The 21,038-nt window shown below is 42.9% G+C and overlaps 2 protein-coding genes across 5 annotated transcripts; one reads left to right on the forward strand and one right to left on the reverse strand.

Annotated features, from left to right (window-relative positions):
- Positions 1–1,903: 1,903 nt before the first annotated feature.
- Positions 1,904–7,015, reverse strand: MTHFS (methenyltetrahydrofolate synthetase). 3 transcript variants are annotated; one of them, XM_072148797.1, is made up of 3 exons: positions 6,941–7,015; positions 4,884–5,145; positions 1,904–2,274 (listed from the first exon to the last, which is right to left on the reverse strand). In XM_072148797.1, exons 2-3 carry the CDS (start codon positions 5,089–5,091, stop codon positions 2,033–2,035), a joined length of 450 nt encoding a protein of 149 aa, XP_072004898.1. In that variant the 5' UTR covers positions 5,092–5,145; positions 6,941–7,015; the 3' UTR covers positions 1,904–2,032. The 3 variants fall into 3 exon arrangements, with proteins under 3 accessions (XP_072004898.1, XP_072004899.1, XP_072004897.1); XM_072148798.1 differs by having other exon boundaries at positions 6,935–6,985; XM_072148796.1 differs by lacking the exon at positions 6,941–7,015 and adding an exon at positions 6,495–6,822.
- A 117-nt stretch (positions 7,016–7,132) lies between these two features.
- Positions 7,133–19,584, forward strand: ZFAND6 (zinc finger AN1-type containing 6). 2 transcript variants are annotated; one of them, XM_072148793.1, is made up of 7 exons: positions 7,133–7,273; positions 12,681–12,854; positions 12,931–13,033; positions 14,374–14,456; positions 17,266–17,403; positions 17,493–17,609; positions 18,480–19,584. In XM_072148793.1, exons 2-7 carry the CDS (start codon positions 12,692–12,694, stop codon positions 18,626–18,628), a joined length of 753 nt encoding a protein of 250 aa, XP_072004894.1. In that variant the 5' UTR covers positions 7,133–7,273; positions 12,681–12,691; the 3' UTR covers positions 18,629–19,584. The 2 variants fall into 2 exon arrangements, with proteins under 2 accessions (XP_072004894.1, XP_072004895.1); XM_072148794.1 differs by lacking the exon at positions 17,266–17,403.
- The last annotated feature ends 1,454 nt before the right edge of the window (positions 19,585–21,038 follow it).

Below are 21,038 nucleotides of genomic sequence, written 5' to 3' on the forward strand. Positions count from 1 at the left end.
GCTACCAAAAAATATTCAAAAAGGTCTTGTTCTCAATTCAGCATGTGGGTCTTTTTTTGGAGATCTACTTTCCCCCAGACAGTGTCAAATAAATTGCTCTTGTGCTATTAAAACCCCTAAATTTCTCTATCTGAATAAATAAGAGGACAGGACTTAGAAGGGTGCATTTTGGCTCATACAGGATCGGGGGCTGCAATTCTGGGTCTCGATCCTTTCCATATGAAGCACAGCATTTGCTTTTGCAGTTTATTAAGCAGGGGTAATGATATTGGGACCGCCAATGAGTGGTGATACCAGCTAGATGCCCAGGTATGGGATTGGAAAAATTTGCAATCTTGTACTGTGACATCACTGCGTGTATTATGTCTGTACTGTGACATCACTGTGTCTATTATCTCCATACTGTGACTTCACTGTGTGTATCACTATGATGTTGCAGTACGGGGATAATACACACAGTGATGTCACAGTAAAAGGATAATACACAAAGGGATGTCACAGTACAGAGATAATACACACAGTGATGTCACATTACAGAGATAATACACACAGTGATGTCACAGTACAGGGATAATACACACAGTGATGTCACAGTGCAGAGATAATACACAAAGGGATGTCACAGTACAGAGATAATACACACAGTGATGTCACAGTACAGGGATAATACACACAGTGATATCACAGTACAGAGATAATACACACCGTGATGTCACAGTACAGGGATAATACACACCGTGATGTCACAGTACAGGGATAATACACACAGTGATGTCACAGTGCAGGTATACACACAGTGATGTCACAGTGCAGGTATACACACAGTGATGTCACTGTACAGGGATAATACACACAGTGATGTCACAGTACAGGGATAATACACACAGTGATGTCACAGTACAGGGATAATACACATAGTGATGTCACAGTACAGGGATAATACACATAGTGATGTCACAGTACAGGGATAATACACACAGTGATGTCACAGTAAAATGATAATACACAAAGGGATGTCACAGTACAGGGATAATACACACAGTGATGTCACAGTACAGAGATAATGTACACAGTGATGTCACAGTATACAGATAATACTGTCACGGGTGCTCCTGCGACCCATGTCCCGGGTTGCAGACGGACCCGTGTGCCTCCCTGTGCCCCCTCACACCAGAAGCTGGTCCACTTACCTCCCCACACTCCAGCAAAAGTCTACCTGCTCCAGCGCGCGTGTCCCCGTCTCCTAGGTTGCCCAGGTCATCTGAGATTTAAAGGGCCAGCACACCACCTGGCAATCTATAAATAGCCAACCTCTTTCCTCCTGCCCCGCCGCATCTTTGTGCCTCGTGCCTGAGATAAAGCTTTGACCCTATGCCTTTTGATTGTCTTCTGAATTCCCATTGTGACTCGGTTCTGTTCCTGACTTCGCTGCTGTACGACTCTGTACATCGCAATGGCCGCCACCACGGACAAAGTTGCGCTTGTGGAGCGACCTGGTGGTACCATGCTGCAGCAAGTCCAACCCACTTAGCGGCGGGCTCTGGTGAAAACCGGGTGCCACTTAGACTCCGCTCCCAGGTGTCGGCTTATGTTATCGTTCGCGGTGGTACAGAGGGTCTACTACCACTGATCCTGATAAATACACACAGTGATGTCACAGTATAGAGATAATACACACAGTGATGTCACAGTATAGAGATAATACACACAGTGATGTCACAGTATAGAGCTAATACACACAATGTTGTCACAGTAAAGAGCTAATACACACAGTGATGTCACAGTACAAGATTACAAATATTTCATTTTACTATAATTATTTTTTAACATATCTGATCCATTTGGATAGCTTTGCCTAAATGGCATACATGCAGATATAAAGTGTTCACAAAACAGAGAACAATTATGCTTTTGCGAATTAGAACCATTGCTTTATTTTGATAAAATTCAACAGCCTTCAAAATGCAGTAAAAGGAAAATTCTGAGGGTGAAATTGGAAAATGATCAACGTGCGGTAGAGAACATGATTCCGTCATTTCTCAGGCATCTCCAACGCTCCGGCGCAGATGATTTCATCTATTTCAAAATCATTCTCTGTTACAGGGATGGAGTCACAAATCTGCTCTTGATAAGCCAATGCGATGGTGTACGGTTTTTCAGAAAGATGGCGGCTGTAGCGTTCTAAGAAAGTATCATAATATCCTTTACCTCTCCCCAAACGGTGACCTTCCTTGTCAAATCCAAGTCCTGGTACAAGCACAAGATCCAAGCCGCCTGTAATAAGTTGGTTGCATATATAAGTTTTAAAAAGGTTACGGCTGGAGCGACACTGCCATTTTACTTATGAAATGTTCCTTACCATTGGCGTTTTAATGTCGTTTAAAAAAAATTGGTAAAAAATGTATGTATTTAAAAAAAAGACGTGATCCGCTCAAGCAAGCGAGGGCTGGCAGAGTGAACCTGGTCCTGGAAGAGGGACCTTGCCCTTTTTTCGCCCAATCTGGTCTCCCCCAACTACTTGCAGAGATAGTAAGCTTCACCCCGGGTTTCCTTGCTCTGAGACCTTGGGTACCTTCCTCTATCTACTATTGTCCCGCCTGTGATTAGAGAGTTCTGGGAACAGGTTCATAAATTTCTGTTAAAATTTCTGATAAAATGGGGGAGGCTGTCCCCGATGACCCTAAGCTCAGTCTCCTTCTGGTAGACCCTGAACTCTTCCAATTGATTATGAAAAGAGCTTTCCTTACCGAAACCTTGTATTGTGCTTGGAAAACAGTTGCTAGGTCCTGGAAGGCGGCTCATCATCCCTCTCCCGTGACTGTGCAGGAGCACTTCATCCCTTCCCCTCTGCTGCAGTGAGATTATATCAGACAGAGGGAGGAGAGAAGTGCAGAGGGAGCAGAGGGTGAGGGAGAGACAGTATAACTGCCTTTGAAGCTTCAGCACAGATTGGCGCTGGAGACAACCTCAGGAGCCCTTCTAGCTCATTAACATAAGTTTGAAAGTTGATTTTAGAAGGAAGGAGGCCATAGATAACAAATATAAAAAGATCACCAGTCACGGTGCCTGGATCGATCATGCTGGATTTTGATGGTGGATTTCCTCTATGACATCAGTGAATTTATCTGGTGTTTGTAGATGGCAGGTTCCCCTCCAGAGTATATTATATGGCTGTGTTCAGTCCTTGAATGCAGACTGTGGCCCACATTTTTTAAGCAATTTACGCCAGAATTCTGGCATAGATTGCACATAAATACATGTGCAAACTGATTGCATATGTATGTATGAAGTGTCTGTACTAGTATTGTAGTCTGTTTCCTGACCAAAGATTGTGCCTTTGTACTACCATCATAGTCATCAGTGATCCCAGGAGACCCTCCCTCCTTAAAAACATGATTCCATGACAAGGGCTCCAGCATTATATATGACTACAGGTCCTAGATCTGGAATATAAGGCTAAAATATAGTCTGTATTTCACTGATTGAACATATATCCCCTAGCTAAAAAAAGAGTCATTACATGCACAAGATCCCCCTGTGATCAGCAAAACAGAGACTGCAGGTCCCTTCTGGCGGCCTGAACTGCCGACATTGGCTCGTCCAGTGAGCAGGGCCAAAAAGTGTACAGAATACATGAAGAGTTTGCATCATTTGCTCCATAGACTGCTACTGGACAGGAGACGATGTCAGAAGGCACTCGCCATCTATGATTCTGACAATCACTGGGAGCCCCAGCAGCCGGAAATGTATACCCTGTAAACAAATCTTTTTAAAGGGGTGGTTTTAAATATAGGGCATGGGGAGGGGTGGAGTATTTGTAAAATTTGTAAACAAACACCGCAAACTCACCTGTGTCTGATCCAGCCACAGTACACAGTGGTTCAGCAGGGACGCGGAGCAGGCAGTAATCTGCTACAGCAGCAGTTGCAGTCTGGAGTGGATGCACTGCTGTTGACTCAACAACTCTGTACACAAACAGTGACCAGAGTGCCGGAGAGGGTTGAGTATAGAACAGCCGTTATTATTATACCCCTTTAACTGGTAGTCTACAACCTATGGGCTTATGGATGTTATCAGCTATAACTACTGTATTTCTGTCACACGTGGAGAGTCAGATCAGTTTTAATTAAAAGTTTATTTTTTGGAGATGCCTCAAAAGACCCCTCTCCTGACAAGTCTGTTTAGGAAATACTTTTATTCTCCATAAGGAAACAATTCTTGGGCATCTTTGCATATAAATCTGCTTTGTGCTCCTATACAATTACTACAGGCAGTATAAGATGGTGTATGGACACGCTGGTTTGAAAATAGGGAATTGAAATAACTTAGTAAAAAGGCTGAGTTCACATGGCAGATTTTGCGGTGGCTCAGAAAATACCACCCATGGATGCCTCAAAGTTGACATTAAAAACTGTTTCAAAACATTTTACGTGTGAGAAAACCAAGTATTTACTAAACCTAAGGGTGCGGACACACGTTCCACTGGCAATGCATTTATAAACACATTGCAATCGGAATTTTTGCATGTACTTGTGCCCGCTCCCTTAGAAGTGTAAGATCTTTTTAAAGATGTTTTCCCACCAAAAGCACTTAGGGTTTTGGCAAGTATTTGACTCCTAAAATATCTGTGAAAAAAACCTCCTTCCATTGATGTCAATAGGAGACCATAAGGTTCTTATTCTACAAGTGCATTACTCAGGTCATATTAGAAGAAGAAGTGACCTGCTTTATATTCCCTACGGGATCTGCTTAGAATATGGAGCATTCATTTTACATCTGGTGCCTATTGTTATAAATGGGAGGAAGATTGTGGACAGATTATTGTATAAACTAGACCTAAAGCCGCTGCAGACGAACATGAAACCCCGAGGAGGTGTTCTCACCAGTGGCCAGTGCCTCCTCTCGGCAGTCTTCCTCTCCGGGTTGGCGGATATTCCATGTGGTTACTGGTAGCTGGTTGATTTCCTCCAGTGAACCGAGCCTCACCATATCCATATGTGTACTGCGGGGCTGGTAACGTGGAATGAAACACAACTTGCCTTGATGGAATATATCACGTATGATGTCTCCAGTCTGAACCTCATCGGACATACTCAGAAACACAGCAATGCGCTGAGCTGACTGGTAACGGTGGTGAGAGAGCAACTGCAAGAATATGTCATAGGTGAGAAAATGTACACATAAACGTTCCAAATCATAAAACATCACGTAACATCAAAAGCAATGTATTTATTGTGAGCAGCAGGGGAAGTTAAAGGGAACCTACCACCACGATTCTACCTATAAAGGGGCGTATGGGACGTGAGGAAAGCCTTTTTTAGAGCTAATCCTCACATCCCCGCTATCTTTTTAAAACCTTAATATGTAAATTTTTTAAAGGGGCTACTGGGGCGTGGAGTAGCGGGACATGAGTAGCCCCAGTAGCCTCTTTTCTCCTCCTACCCTGACATCTTCAGCGCGCAAGATCCTCCTAGCTGCGCGTCCTTGTCCCAGAAGCCGGAGTTCAAAAGTAAGCAGCTCCTAGTGCAGTTTTTAGAGGTGACTGGTCCTCTTTAAAGGAAATCTACCATTTGCTTTTATGCATTACGAACTAGACATACTTTGAGAATGCAGTAGCTACACTTATATAAAGTGAATGGGAACTTGTGCAAGGATAACAATCTGATCGGTGAGTCTGACTCCCAGGATCTCCACATATCACAAAAATGGGGATCTCGTTCTCCCTAATTGATCAGTCTGTAACTATGGATGTGAGGAGTGCCATGCCACGGACTGAACACCATGCATCATTTATCAATATAAAGCACTATAGTTAATAGAGTACAGTCTCCAGCAGAGTGATCAGTCCGTGGCACTCGTCACATCCATCATCAGTCCATGATCACTGAATAATGTGAAACAGGCCTAAGGACAGAACACCTTTACATATCAGCTGCTGGTGCTCGTGCCTAGTAATGCAGTTCAATGGTGCGAATATTAAAGTGAACCAGTCACAAGGAGTGTCATGTTTAGCTGGTGTCAGGTTCGCTTTAAAGGGTTTGAAGTCAATGAGAGCTTACAACTGCGGTTACAGCTTTCAGCCACTACAATGAGCACAGAGCTCTATGCTCTCTTTATGTCAGGTTGTACATACAGATATAGATAGTCTGCGGTGTAACTGTAGTAGACGAGGGTCGGCATGGGCTCTCTGACCAGTCTGTATAGAAAGCCCCTCACATACAACAAGCTGTGAACAGACACAACCCCCCCCCCCCCCCAGCAGTTCTGGGCCCCGGCACTTGCCCAGCTATGCCCAGTGCTGACGCCTGCCCTGTGCCTGACACCAGGGAATAATAGATACGTTATTGGTTTCTATTGACAACCACTTCCCTGCCTTGCACAGTTGCTATAGTCTACCTACATTATTTGTCTTCAATAAACTTTATTTACATTCACAAAAAAAACTCACTACTACTCTCATTCCCCCCTTATGTGTGAGTGCCCTGGTCACACACCTTCCGTGTCACAGCCTGGGACTGCCGGAGCTTCTCCAGGTCGCTAAGGGCTGCCAGCCTTTGCTTCAGCTGAGCCCTGAGCGCCCTCTTAGCGGCTTGTATCGTCGCCATCTTGATATAAATAGGTGGGAGAAATATAGAAATAACACGTTTCAGTCCCGGGCTCCTCCCACAGCACTGACAGTCATTGACCCCTGTGTGTACAGAGCCCTAACCCCCCGCCATAGGGGAGGGCGTCGCGGCTGCATACAGGTCAGCAGATGTTACGAAACTACAACTCCCATGATTCCACTCTCCGGCAAGGCATGCTGGGAACTGCGGCTACACAAACAGCTGATGAGCACCGCCGCGTAACGTTATACCTGCGTGACGTCACACATTCGCAGGACGTCACAAAGCTTGAACCAATTAAAAATAAGAACCCCCCCACCCTTCCTTACACTCACACACACGGAGTAGGCGGGGACTGGAGGCCGACCATCACCGGAAGTGGAAGGAGAAACCGGAAGTGTGAAAGAAGGAAGTGACTGACACCGGCAGCGCTCCTCACCGTCTCCCTGGCTTGTTGTGTCACGTAACGGGAGGCGCAGCGGCGAGCGGACCTCAGAGGCGGCGGCGGCGGCTGGGGAGACAGAGGCGGGAATCCAGGGCCGCGGGGGGCGCTCGGTGTCCGCGCTAGGCCTACACTCACTTCGCCTCCGGTCACATTGATAAAGCTTCCTCTAGGGACCTGCCGAGTCAGGGGGTCTACCCCGTACCTGAGCCCTGCTGTGTGTGAGGTGAGTGTCTGCACCGCTGTGGCCCCGGCTGTCTCCCCCAGGCCCGGCCATGGACGTCTACCATTGTGGGGCTCTGGGCCGCTGATGGACGTCATGTCCTGGGTTGTCATGGGCTACAGCCATGATACGTGATGTTACATGACGTGTGTGTGGTGAGTACATGTCAGGAGGATGCTCGCCAGTGCTCACATGTTATGACCTTCTTCAAAAATTCATGTTACAAAATATTAGTCATTGAATTCTGTGGTATAGAATTATTTTCCTTAATTAACACTGAATTTGTTGTCGCTATATAATGATTATTATTATTGTAATGACAGCCCATCCTAATGCCAGGTATAGGGGAAGCTGTCACCATGAGTAGGCAGCTGTTATAGAGCAGGAGTCTGGTAAGATAGTACATAGTGTGAACAGTTGGCGCGCAGACTAAGCAGATTCCCATTAAATTTTACTTCATTTTATCCATAACCAGAACCTCATGATACAGAGAAGAAAATCACATATAACTTGACACATTTCTGGTTCAGCTAAACCCTTAGTCATGGACTGTACATAGTGTCCTATCTGCAAGCAGCATGTTATAGAATTGCAGGAGCTGAGCAGATTGTATATGGTGCCCAATTTACAGGCAGTGTGTTATAGGGCAGGAGGAGCCATAGTGTTCTGTCTGCAGGCAGCATCATATAGGGCATGGAAGAACTAATTGCATCACATTTGTACACTTTGTACAAATATTTTCTTATTTTTAATTTTGGTAAGGGGTAAACAATCTCAGACTTCTTAATGGGGTTGTATGAGTTTAATGACCTGGTTGGTATAGTGGGAAATAAGTATAAAAACTATTAATCTGTGTTAGTCAGTTTGCAGGATCTTTGTGCGATATGTTGATCTGATTTGGGGAATTTTCATTCACTTTGCTTTTATTGTGCATCACAGTAGAGAAGCTGTTGACAACAGTGCAGACACAGGTGATTAACCTTAGTACTTCTAGCAAACCTTCAGAGGGTTTTGTTGAGGGCTTTGAGAGTTGTTTGTTTTTTTTATCTGTGGCAGGGTCTGCACAAAAAGTGAAAATGACACCTCTGTCCTTCTTGTCCTATGTGGCGCCTTCTCTCACTGCTGTAACTCAATGATGTCACAGTGACAGTGTATAGAGTGCAGCCTGAGTCGGATATTAGGGTGTAGTGGGATGCTCTTTTTCATTACTGTAGCCGCTATTTACCAACATATTATGGTTTTTTTTTTGTTGGACTGGAGGAGAAGACGGCGGTAACTTTAAGTTTTTTTTTTTTTTTTCTTCTTCTTTTTAGGGCAGCCATTTTTACTGATTTGAAAAACAAAATCTAGACATCCCCTTTCATAGCTGAAACCTGGTAGATGTGTGACTGTTTTCACTCTTTCTGAGAATGTCTGCGATGCCTCGAAGACCTTGCAGAACACAATGTACACTTTAATTTCCCAGATCTTAAGCTCTCGTCCTCATGTGGCAGCATCTTGTACAGGAATCATCTCATCATCCCTTTCAATGTCCTACATTTCTATACAATTTGCATGGAAGCGGACCTGTAAAACTTCTCCTTTCAATCTTCTTTGGTGTTGGCACACTTGCATATACTATTCTTTAGTCACTGTATAAGTGGAAACAATAAAGTGCTTGTCATTGTTTCTGTGCCTATGGCAACGTTTGGGGAGTACTGAAGCAGTGTGATGGGTGATCACCTCTCTGGGTTGTAAAGCCACTCATGCATTTAGTGTAAGTTTGGGTCTTTGCTTAGTTACCTACGCCCCTGACTAGTGGTGACCTTTGCTGCATGTCCAGGATCTGTGTAGATCTGATCCTTGCACTTTCGCTATTGGAGCAGGGTTGGTGATAAATATCAGCATTTCTCATCAGGACAGAGGGGATTTCCTGGTGTCTTACATCATCGTTTATATGGCACAGTCTTTTGGAAATCTTTGTTATGTCTGCTCCTTATATTAGGTATGTATAAATAGATGAAATATAAGCACATGATGTTTCATCACATGCCTGCCCTGGTTTCACCCTGTATAAACATGTTTAGTCTGAGCCCCTCTTTCCAACAATGTTGCTTCCCAGGTGCCTTCTTCAGATCCTATTGTTTTGCATGTTAATCCCTATGATAATGCTGTGTCCATGGAAACTGTCCTTATAGCAGGATCTGTGGTTTTCATGGAGCCCGTGCCCTCTTTCACTTGTTTGTGTGGATTAACACCGGAGGGAAAAGAATGACAGCTTGGATGGTGCAAGAGCGAAATACGTACATACATTATATACATACATTACATGAAACGCACACGCCATGGTTTTATTACTCTGCCCTTCCTATGTTTCCCCATATGAACTTTAATGACAGGTAATCCTGTCATTAATCCTTTATTTGTGTGATCCGGGCTATTGTATCCTGGTAAACATCCCTATAATGTTATGTCAATGAAAATATCTTGGTTATCTAGACGCCATGTTGATGATGGCAGTATTATTGACCATAATACAAGATGACTTATCACTTACGTATTTTGGGAGTGTGTACTACTTAGTCAGATGCCAATAGGTATGTGATATCCACTGCTATTTACTAGACACGGCTTCTATTCTTTTTATTACCCATTATTTATACTTTTTAGAAGAAAATCCAATGACTTAAAGGGGTTGTCTACATTGTTGAATGACTCGGTATTACAAAATTAATAGAAAAAGCAATATTCAGCTCAGTGATCCCTGCTGATCCCTACTACTTGGTCCCTTTATGACCTACTGGAACTATGTCTCATCCACTCACTATAATTGGATGAGCACTCTCACAAAAATCTTTCCCCACTAGCAAATGATGGCTTTGTCTGGGCTTCCTGGTTTTTGTCTGTCCCCCTAGGCAAGAAGTGACTGCATGTAGGATCAGCCTAACTGTTTTCAATGGCAAATAGAGCGCAGCAGCTGCTCGTGACACCTCTGGAGCTGGGGCCTGTCACAGACAGTGCGGTATTTTAGGCATTTGGCAGCTGCTAGGAAGTGAAGAAGTGCACACAGAGCTGTCAATTACTACTCCCAGTTGCCAAAAGTTGTTTTGTCAACCTGGAAGTTAATACCGACCAGACTTTCCACTTATTTCAACAACTTATGTATAAAAATAAAACAATAAATAATGTATCTTATTTAATAAAAACTGTTATTTCAAACTTGTTTGCATCACCCGATCTGCTTTATTCTCATCCATCCAGTCTATGGGGGAGGACAAACCGATAGATGTAGAGATAATATGAGCAGCATCTGTTCAAAGGAAGTTCTACCTGAAGAAAGATTATGGATTTATTCCGTCTCTGGGTGACATCTCTTGCTTAACTCTCCATGGACTTGAGTGGTGTACAGATGAGAGCAGTAATGGGCAGAGGGAGGTATATTATTTGGAAAGGGGACATTTTACTTTAATCTGATGAAATTCTGATCTTGAATTTGACTCCAGCAGTATGTTTCTAGGTCCTTAAGAATCAGAGGTGTCTGAAGTGACCGACCCCCTGCAGCTTCTTAACTTGACTCATCTCAGGCAAAATATGACTCTTCTCTGCGCAAATGATTTCTTATGTGAAAACTGTCCCTTTACGTATAAGAGGGAAATTTAGAAAGGGTATTTCATACCCTACATTAGCAGCTATTAGTGTAATGGAGTATAATCTGGTGATGGGTTCCCTTTAACTGTTTCAATCCTAAGCTTTGATGGGATGTACACGTACCTTTCGCACATTATCCGCATAAACAACCTATTCAAATATCCTCATATTGCATATTTAAGCTTCTTAAATACAGGTCCTGCGGTTTAGGGTCAAAGTTTAACCAAAGTTGGGGGTGGGGGGATAAAATAAACTTACCTAGATGTGAGTCTGATGAGACTCCTCAGCTTCACATCTGCGGATCCTGTGACTTCACCTCTAGCTTTGCTCCAGGGAAAGTGATAATATCCAGGCTTCACTGTGCATGCGCCGTACCTACAGGGTTTGCACTGTGAATATGGGGTGTACTACCAGCTTTGCTTGCCGCAATGAGGTTTTTTTTTAATTTTTTTTAAAGATCACTCATAATCATACTTGGTGATTTGGTACATTAAACCACCGGTCCCTAAGGGCCTGTGAATGGTTTAGTATCCCAAATCACCCTGCAAGGTTACCTTTAACCCAACATATAATTTTTTTGGCATGAAAACATATGTGGTGGAAATTGAGCAAAGAATATAGAACCTTGCACTATGACTGTGCTATTTATACAAGTAATGGGTGTGAGAACAAGTGAGTACAATTTACACCGTACCACCCCATAAAGCAGTGGTGGCGAACCTATGGCACGGGTGCCAGAGGTGGCACTCGGAGCCCTTTCTGTGGGCACCCAGGCCATCACCAGCCAGGACTCCAGGTATCTTCTTGCAGTCCCAGACAGCCCAGGACTTGCTGTGCACAGAGGTATTTTAAAGTGACAGCGCTACGTGGGACTACAGGAGGAGTGGGAAGGTGTGGACAGATCTGGATTATCATTGTAGCTCCTGCTCCGGCCCTGACAATTCTTCCTGTTTATTGGACCCTAGAGGGAATCTACAATGAACATCCAAATTTCTTCTAATTTCTCCTTTATTGGTGTCCTCAGGGTGCTGATATGAATAAAAGCTGTGACAGAGCAGGGAGTATAAATCACTAATTAAATTTCTATGTTGGCACTTTGCGATAAATAAGTGGGTCTTGGTTGTAGTTTGGGCACTTAGTCACTAAAAGGTTCGCCATCACTGCCATAAAGGGTTTGAAGAGATAGTGCTACCTCCTTCTGAAACTGGGCAGGTGTCACATGATCTCAGTGCGGGTGCAGATTTTTTATTTCCTTTGCTTGGCGCTTTTACCATATGGCACTTGCGTTCAGCTGTAGATATAGCATAGAATACCTTATGGGATTTTAATATAAATTGGCAGTATTTCATTCTGTTTTTTGCAATGTTACCTGCAAGTGCTTCCTTATGAATAAAATATGTGATTTTCTTTGTAGAGTTTGCGTCTGGTATGTGTGAATGGAGCAAGGACCTACTTTTTTTTACATAAGCAATACTGCACTGGAAATCTAATAGTCCCTCAGGTCTCTTGTGTATGAAATGCTTTGCTACTTTTACATTGGGCCTCTCAGGATGATGATCTGGTCGCTTCAGGTCCCACTTCTGATATGTGCCACAGCTATCTATGCCTCTCCACTGCAGCAAATGTGCTATCATGTGATGGCCACATACATGAATGCAGTCTACCAGAACTGTAGAGACCTGTACAATACTGCTCTTCGCATGGACATGTGTATAGTGGTTGCCTTCATTGGACTTTATTGAAGTTTACTAATATAATCCTTTCTGCTCTTTATGATTTTTAGCTGCATTCTAGATGAACATGGCGCAAGAAACCAACCATAACCAGGCTCCTCTACTTTGTTCTAATGGTTGTGGCTTCTATGGTAATCCACGTACCAATGGGCTCTGCTCCGTCTGCTACAAAGAATATCTACAAAGACAGAACAGCAGCAGCAGTGGTAGAAATAGTCCTCCAGGTAACACACTGGCTATAGTCCTGTCTACCTGTAAGGTGTATTAACCCATCAATGACCTGTATGTTTTCTCGTTCAGTGGTGTCAGTGGGAAGTGGGGTGGAGGCTTCCACTCCGCAGCATGTAGTCAATTCAACAGTGGATGAACCCGCAGAGTCTGTGGCTCCTCAGACACAAGCCAGGTACGTCTACATGGACTACATTCCCTGGATTTCCAGGAAGAAACTTGATGCCTGGGCATAGCTATTGGTAGCATAAGAGAAGAGCTCTGCACGATTATGTATTACTAGAAGATAAGGGATTCTTAGACAGTCAAGTAAAGCAGAATATCTGCTGCGAGAATTAAAGAACCTGTAGAAATGACCTGCATATTTTTCACTATGTTCTCTCTCCATGTTTGCTGGGTACAGGGCACTATCTGGTGTGTTGCATAGATGAGCCAATACAGTGTCTCCTCTCTGCTGCTAACCCTTTTAATTCATGCAGTTTCTTAAATACTGAGGGAGAGGGAAAAATACGTCAGCTGCGCCCCCTCCTTCCTGTCTTCTATTTACTGTATTACTTTAGATGAATATTTTGGTGACTGGGACAACAGGCTGCTGGAGAGTGAGGAAGACTTCGGGTGTGCGTTACATTTAAAAAGGGGTAACGTTAATCTTTCTTTATGGGAAGCCAGCATAACTTTTGAGAAGATTTTGGCTAAATAGACGCAGGCTATTTTCTTGGTCATTCGTAAGTGATTGACGAGGGTACAACACCTAGCTGGCAGTGACAGAAGAAAAGATCTTTAATTAAAATCTTGTTGGGTTCACCCACTAGGTTTTTTTCTTCCTGCAGAGAGGCACTTCTGGTCCCCTGCCTGGGTGGAGAATCGCAGCTAACCCTGAAATGGAAGTTGCCAGGATTTCTCTACCGCCAAAAAAAAAAAATTATGAAGTTAAACAGTCTGTCCCATGTTTGCAAGTCCTCTCCTATCCACAGTGTAGGAAATAACCAGAGGTTTCGTTGTCACTAATGGTTGAAGCAGCAGAACGAGCATTGCATTATGCTACACCATTCAATAATGCAAGAGTGCTGGAAACTGCTGAGCATAGTGCAATACAATATGATTGGTGGGGGACCCAGCATTTGTACCCTCACCAAGCAGCTGTGGATTGGGCATAACCTGTAAACTTGGTACAATCCCTTTAATACATCTCTACGTTGGAACTTCAGCTTTTTTTTTTTTTCTTCTTTAGATTGCCGTCGTTGATTTATCTCTTATAAGAAGCGAATAACTAGATCTCGGGGGATTGTGTTCTATATTTAATGTCTCTGGCTTTGGGTCTTAAGTTTTTGTTTATAATCTTAGAGTAAAGATCTTGGTAATTCTATGCAAAGGAGTCTCTAACAGACTATGACAGCTTGATCCATTGTAGGTCTCGCTACTGCCATTTTTGATCTTGCATCTGTACGTAGTGAATCATTTGGCTGTTTGTGTGTCTGAATCATTGTTTCTGATCATACTTTTTCTCTTTCCCAGCTCTCTTCCCCAACCGGAGTCTGCCTCCTCTTTGCAAGATGAAACTACAGACGACAGGACTGCTGAATCGAAAGAAGCACAAGGTTAGTGTGATATTCTTTTTCAGGGCCATATGTTGTGTGTCTTGTAGGACACATACATTTTGGGGTTCTTGTTCATGTGTCCCTATATGGTATGCATGCACCAAGTAGTTTACCTTTGGCCCTTTTTGTATGCTCTATAAATGTTATCTAGGTAATATGTTACTGATAATGCCATTAAAGGGATTATCTGGACTTTAATTTCGATGACCTTTTATAGGTCATCTATTCCATAAGTGGGAATCCAACATAGAGATGCCATAATGTGCCAGAACTGCCATCGCTCAATGCATTGTTTAGTAGCTTTTAATGATACTACAGCCCTATTCTGTTTTGTCTTAATGGGATTTTCTCAAGTTTTCAAGTTATTCCCTATCCCAGAAGTCAAACCCTCACCGATCAGTTTCTTATACCATATCTACAGGTTACGGGATAACTTGAATCTTAAGACAAGCCCTTTAACACATTGTGCAGAGCTCTACGTGTTTTGTAGTGTTATACATTATTTCATCAATGTTAAAAGGGTTTAGCCAGAAATCTAAAATGCCCTTCTAAACTTTGCAGAAATTTGGGCCTATCCTGAGCAAGTGTGGCACCTTCACATCTGTCTCTGCCTGGATGACTGCCTCTGAGCTTTAGCTAATCCCTTCCACTTCACATTGCACCGTACATAGACAAAGATGCCTATTGTTTGCAGCCAGCCAGATGGCTCCCTACAAGGACATCACAGAGAGATTTTGGAAGGTGCCAAAAACTTGACACATTGTTGGACAAAACCAGCTTTAATGTTGTGGTTCCAATCGTATTGGTTCCCAGTGTGGAAGAGGGGTATTTTAGCTCCCTTGATATCCCATATATGCTTGGCACACACCTAGCAGCAATTACAGAGATGGCCTTGTGACTTATACAAATCCCATCCACTGACCTCCGCTATGCTAGAACTTCAGACGCTGTCATGGTTGCTGCTGAATGTCCGCACAAATATTTATCAGCATTTCTGCTATGTGTGCGACTAGCGTTAAAGGACATCTACCACCAGGATGGAGGACTGTAAACCAAGCACATTGACATTCTGGTGTGTGACCCATCTGCACTTCTTTAGCTTCTTATTCCCTGGTTTAAAAAAAAAAAAAATTACAATTATATTAACCCCATAGCGCAATAAGACGTACCCTTACGTCTTACTGCGCATGGGGGAGTATGAAGAGGGCTCACGGGCTGAGCCCTCTTCATACTCACCGGGCATTTGCTTCATAATGAAGCAAACGCCCGTCGCTAACATCCGCGATCGGTGCTTGCACCGATCGCGGGTGTTAACCCTTTGATCGCCGCCGGCAGCGTGGGCGCCGCCATCTTGGCTCCGATCGTCACTCCCCGTTGCCATGACAGCCTGGGATCACACAAAGATCCGAGGCGGTCATGATCGAGGCTATCTATTACAATGTGCGATCTGCACATTGTAATAGATGGTATGCAAAATCCCCATATACTGCCATACTGTGGTATGGCAGTATATGGTAGGATCAATCAGACAACCTAGGGTTAAAGTACCCTAGGGAGTCTGAAAAATAGTAAAAAAAATAAATAAAAAAAAGTAAAAAAAAAAAAAAAATTATATTAAAAAAACATAAAAATTCAACCCCCCCCCCTTTCCCTAGAACTGATATAAATATAAATAAACCGTAAAAATCATAAACACATTAGGTATCGCCGTGTCCGAAAATGCCCGATCTATCAAAATATAATAACCGTTTTTCACTGTGTTTAACCCTGTAGCGGAAAATAGCGCCCGAAGTCGCAAATGGCAATTTTTTGCCATTTTGAAAAATAGAAAAAAAATCTATAAAAAGTGATCAAAAGGTCGCACAGTCCTAAAAATAGAAGCATTGAAAACGTCATCAGAAGTCGCAAAAAATGACACCACTCACAGCTCCATACACCAAAGTATGAAAAAGTTATTAGCGCAAGAACACGGCAAAATGAAGAATTTTTTTTCTGTACAGGAGGTTTTAATTTTTGTAAAAGTATGAAAACATTATAAAACCTATCCAAATTTGGTATCCACGTGATCATATTGACCCAATGAATGAAATAGACCTGTCATTTGGGGCGCACAGTGAAAGCTGTAAAAACCAAGCCCACAAGAAATGGCGCAAATGTGTTTTTTCATCATTTTCACTGCATTTAGAATTTTTTTTCCCGCTTCCCAGTACACGGCATGGAATATTTAATACCATCACTACGAAGTGCAATTTGTTACGCAGAAAATAAGCCATCACATAGCTCCGTACACGGAAAAATAAAAAAGTTATAGATTTTTGAAGGTGGGGAGTGAAAAATAAAAACGCAAAAACGAAAAAGGGCCTGGTCCTTAAGGGGTTAATGAGCCTGAGGGGCTCTGAGCTCCATAGGTTTTAATGGAGCCTGGGGCCCCTAAGGCCATTTGCATAATTTTTAAAGCCAATTTATTAAAAATGAGGGAATAAGAAGCTTAAAGTAAAGTGTATTCTGCCAGTATGTCGGTGTTCTTACTTTACAATCTTTAACCCTTCTGGTACAGGGTATGTATCGTTACACATAAATGATGTTTATTCCAAATGTGGGAACAGTGGGCCCCTTCAAAAACAATCATCCCAAGAGCAGAGGTCTTCGGTTGCCTGGATTAAGGACGATAGCAGTTTGATTTTTGTGAATGAAATATTTAGTTAGGCTTTTTAGGGGTTAAAATGAAAATTGTGGTGTAGTGTTTGCTAGAAAACTGGGGCACTTACTTAAAACTAGCTATGGAAGGTGTTGCTATTGGATATTCCAGATTGCAGACTCTCAGAGAAGGGTTTCAGTTTATCGAGCATAGAAAAGGGGGGAGTTCAGCGCAGTGTGTTTCAAGAAGTCTCGAGAAGGGGGAAGAGAAAGCATAATGAAACAGAACAGACGTTAGACAGTGACGATGGTAAGTGATTATTTGCTTTGGCGGGATTGTACAGGGCGGAGACGTGATGCCGGGTCATTTTGCGTGATTACAATTTACGTTTTCTGTAGCCGCAGCTTCAGACAGTGCACAGAATTCATCTGAGGAACAAGAGCGCTCCCCACAGAAGGCCAAGGTCAAGAAGCCAAACCGTTGCCACATGTGCCGCAAAAAAGTTGGACTCACAGGTCTGTAGAGTATATTGAACACAGTTTAGAAATGTTGTTACTTTTGTTGTCACATCCACTGGTCTCAAACCCACAATAAAAACACTGTTCTACTCTATTATTTACACTGCTGGGACATTAAAGGTTTTGGCGGATAAGAAAAAAGGCAACTTCTTTTTGCAGAAATTGTGCCTACCTGTCCATGAGATGTCTGGTATTGCAAATCACCTCAATTGATGTTGTAAAGGCTGAGATGCAATGTACGGACACTTTCTACCAAATAATTGACCCCATCCATCTACAAAGTGTCCGTGCTTTCCTAATCTTTTACAACTCCTCAGACTTCAGAAACTTGTATTGGTGGCAGCCCATAAGCTTGGCATCTCTGTTTTCTGTATGCTTAGCGGGTTACCAGTTAGATATAATGGCATCCCATTGATTGTCGTCATTACCGTAAGTATCGCTTTACTTTCAAACAGACGCCTAAAGAAGATTGTGGGCTGGAAGCCTCTAGAATCCCTGTATATAAATGATGGGTCGGGTCTAAATATGATCTTTTCAACTAACTCCTTTAAGGGTCCGATAATGAAAATGCATGTATCGTCTGGCATTGTGATTTTTGGCAAGGGCTAGAATAAGATTACGCCGGAGTCCTGAGCCGTGTTCTGGGAACCGCGTGGTTGGCCCGTGATGTTGGAAGGATATCCGCTAGCAGTGTCTTTCTATATGGAGAATTGTCGACTTTTTAGTATAAGAGAGCAATGCTCGAAACTCATTAGTTTCCAGTTGCACACAAGATAAGGGTTACTGAATTGGTGTTTGCTTAGAAGACATGTGTCATAAAGTCCCCTGCCTGCTTCTAGTAATCTGTATTTTTCTCTCTTGTGGCAGGCTTTGACTGCAGATGCGGTAATGTATTCTGCGGGACACACCGTTACTCTGACGTGCACAGTTGCTCCTATGACTATAAAGCTGATGCAGCTGAAAAGATCAGGAAAGAAAACCCAGTTGTGGTTGGAGAGAAGATCCAGAAGATTTGAGAGCGATGTTCAGCCTGTGTCCTGGATGACCCCAGCATTGCGGTGTGGACTGGTGTGGGCTAATAAAGTCATACAACCCACCTCTGATCATCTTGACTCTACATCCAGGATTACAGCTCCTCCTGTATCATCTTACTACACTTTTTTTTTTTTTTTTTCCACCCCTTTTCTTATTACAGCTTTTTCCTGAATCCTTACAATTGAAATGGAGGATAAACCACAAAAGAAAAAACAAAAAAAAGAGAACTTTACAAACTCTTTAAACAGTTTCCAGGGTTTTCCATACTGTGCACAACTATATCAGAGGGAGAGAGGATGTGATGGAGTGCAATGTACTCTCTGGATGTGACTTCCAGTTACATCTCTATGATCAGACTCCTGACTCTTTATCCCGTTGTATTCATCCCAGAACTAAACGGATCAACATTTTATTGGACCACTTTAATCATGTGTGCTTGAGCTCTGGCAAGGTGACCCCCTTTTTTTTTTTTTTTTTTTTTTTTTTCCCCACAGAGAAGCATTTTTTTTTTCTTCAGCATCATATTGTGTGATTGAGTTGCGTGATTTAAGAAAGGAAATCTTTAATTCTAGCGGAGAAAAAAATACGTATGCGTTTTAGTGTTGGAATCTGCCCCTCTCCTCCCCCCAGCAGGTCCTGCATGTGTTTTGCTCAGAGCCTGGTGGCCTCGGACTTGGTCCTGCCTGCAGTCGGCAGTAATAGTTATGAACAGGGAAGGGCTCCATTAGAGGTCTTAAAGGGCTGGAGCCACCACGCTGAGCATTTCTTTCGAAGGCCTTCCGTTTGCTTCTGGCCGTTAAACAATATAAATTTAATATTTTTGTTTTTCCTTTTTATAGTAGATATAATCAAACATGTGAGCGCCGGCCACATATTGGCCTCTCACCAAAGGTTTTATGTTTATGTCCGTTTGATTTAAATAAAATATAAAAGCTTGCGTCCTGTGTTAGTTCTCCTGCATAACCTCAGCCCCTGTGAAGTCTCCAAAGATACTTCATGGTGTATAGAATTATATGAATCCCCCTGCCTGGGTTTTTGTTAAGGATATGGAAGAAAAAAAAATTTAAAAAAACCTTGCCTCTCAGGAATGGATGGCGCAGCTCCTGCGGTGATCACGATCTCCACTGCTGATGATATTCTAACTAGAAGTGCTGAGGTGTCCAAGGTTGAAAAATGTGGCTGCTTTCTTCCAAAAAAAAAACTGCTCTCCACCTGACGGGTAGTATTGTCAAGTTGAAGGGCTCCAACTTTGCAAGTTATCCGTCAAATCCACAGAATAGAGGATAACAAGGTGATGGAGAGTTCCCACCAATCGCTGGGTCCCACAGCTATCTGGACAAAAGGGTCCCGTTCTCAATGATGGGTGGCACGGCAAGTAGAGGATGTGTCCTGCTGCTCCATTCAATAGTATTTGAGGGTGGAAAATTGCAGAAGACAGTGCTTGGTTATCTCAGGCAGCTCAGACAGACGGTGAATGAGAGTGCTGGAGATAACCAAGGGCTGTGCGTTCCAATATGATTGAATGGAGCAGCAGAAACACATTCTCAGCTTGCCACTCCACCCATTAGCTGATCAGCTTGTTATCTACTATCCTGTGGATACAACCCTGCTACGAGTGGTGGCGTTTCTAGGCCGTTTTTAAGCAGTCTGTTAAAAAACGCATTTGTCTGTTTTCCAATTATCTTAATTAAGATAATTGGTAAAAATGGTCAAAAATGGATGCGTTTTCAAAAAACGCGGGCGTTTTTTTTTTTTAAGACTGCTTAAAAACTGGTTCAAAACTACACATGTGCCACCACCCTAAGGCCGGCAGTACACGTGGCGTTTTGAACCCGTTTTTGGGCCGTTTTTAAGCAGTCCGTTAAATAACGCAAGCGCTTTTTGACCAGTTTTACCAATTATCTTAATGAAAACAGGTCAAAAAACGGATGCATTTTCAAAAAACGCATGCGTTTTTTAACGGACTGCTTAAAAACAGCCCAAAAAACGGGTTCAAAATGCCACGTGTGCCTCCGGCCTAAGGCTGTAGATGCACAAAGCTTTTGTTGCACTCTTTTGCTGAAGTGTTTGGAACCAAAGCCAATTTACTTCTATTACAGCACTTCAAGCTTTGATGAGACATATAAAAACAAAAGCTGTTGCAAATTTTGCACAAAAAATTCCATGTGTCTCTCTATCCTAAATTGGATTTCAGAATAAGGTCACTGCCATTTCCACTGACCAATCCTCCTACTAGTCCACTAGTTGTACCTCTGCCGGCCGAACAGCGATGCCAAAACTGTAATAGTTAATACAGTTTAGATTATATTTCTATGTAATACGGGGACTCTCATCCACTGCTGATGTACAAGAGCCCTTAGCCCGTGTTCACACATCTGTGTGTCGTCCCAT

Source organism: Engystomops pustulosus, chromosome 4 (assembly GCF_040894005.1).
Source record: "Engystomops pustulosus chromosome 4, aEngPut4.maternal, whole genome shotgun sequence".
NCBI lineage: Eukaryota > Metazoa > Chordata > Amphibia > Anura > Leptodactylidae > Engystomops > Engystomops pustulosus.

Excerpts from the sequence above, each read along its gene's own strand:
- MTHFS (XM_072148796.1), bottom strand. The coding sequence starts at position 6,605 with ATGGCGACGATACAAGCCGCTAAGAGGGCGCTCAGGGCTCAGCTGAAG. Across the intron at positions 5,146-6,494 it reads CCCAGGCTGTGACACGGAAG|TTGCTCTCTCACCACCGTTA; the intron begins GTGTGTGACCAG and ends ATATTCTTGCAG. Across the intron at positions 2,275-4,883 it reads AGAGGAGGCACTGGCCACTG|GCGGCTTGGATCTTGTGCTT; the intron begins GTGAGAACACCT and ends AACTTATTACAG.
- ZFAND6 (XM_072148793.1), top strand. The coding sequence starts at position 12,692 with ATGAACATGGCGCAAGAAACCAACCATAACCAGGCTCCTCTACTTTGT. Across the intron at positions 13,034-14,373 it reads GCTCCTCAGACACAAGCCAG|CTCTCTTCCCCAACCGGAGT; the intron begins GTACGTCTACAT and ends TCTCTTTCCCAG. Across the intron at positions 17,404-17,492 it reads GACGTTAGACAGTGACGATG|CCGCAGCTTCAGACAGTGCA; the intron begins GTAAGTGATTAT and ends CGTTTTCTGTAG.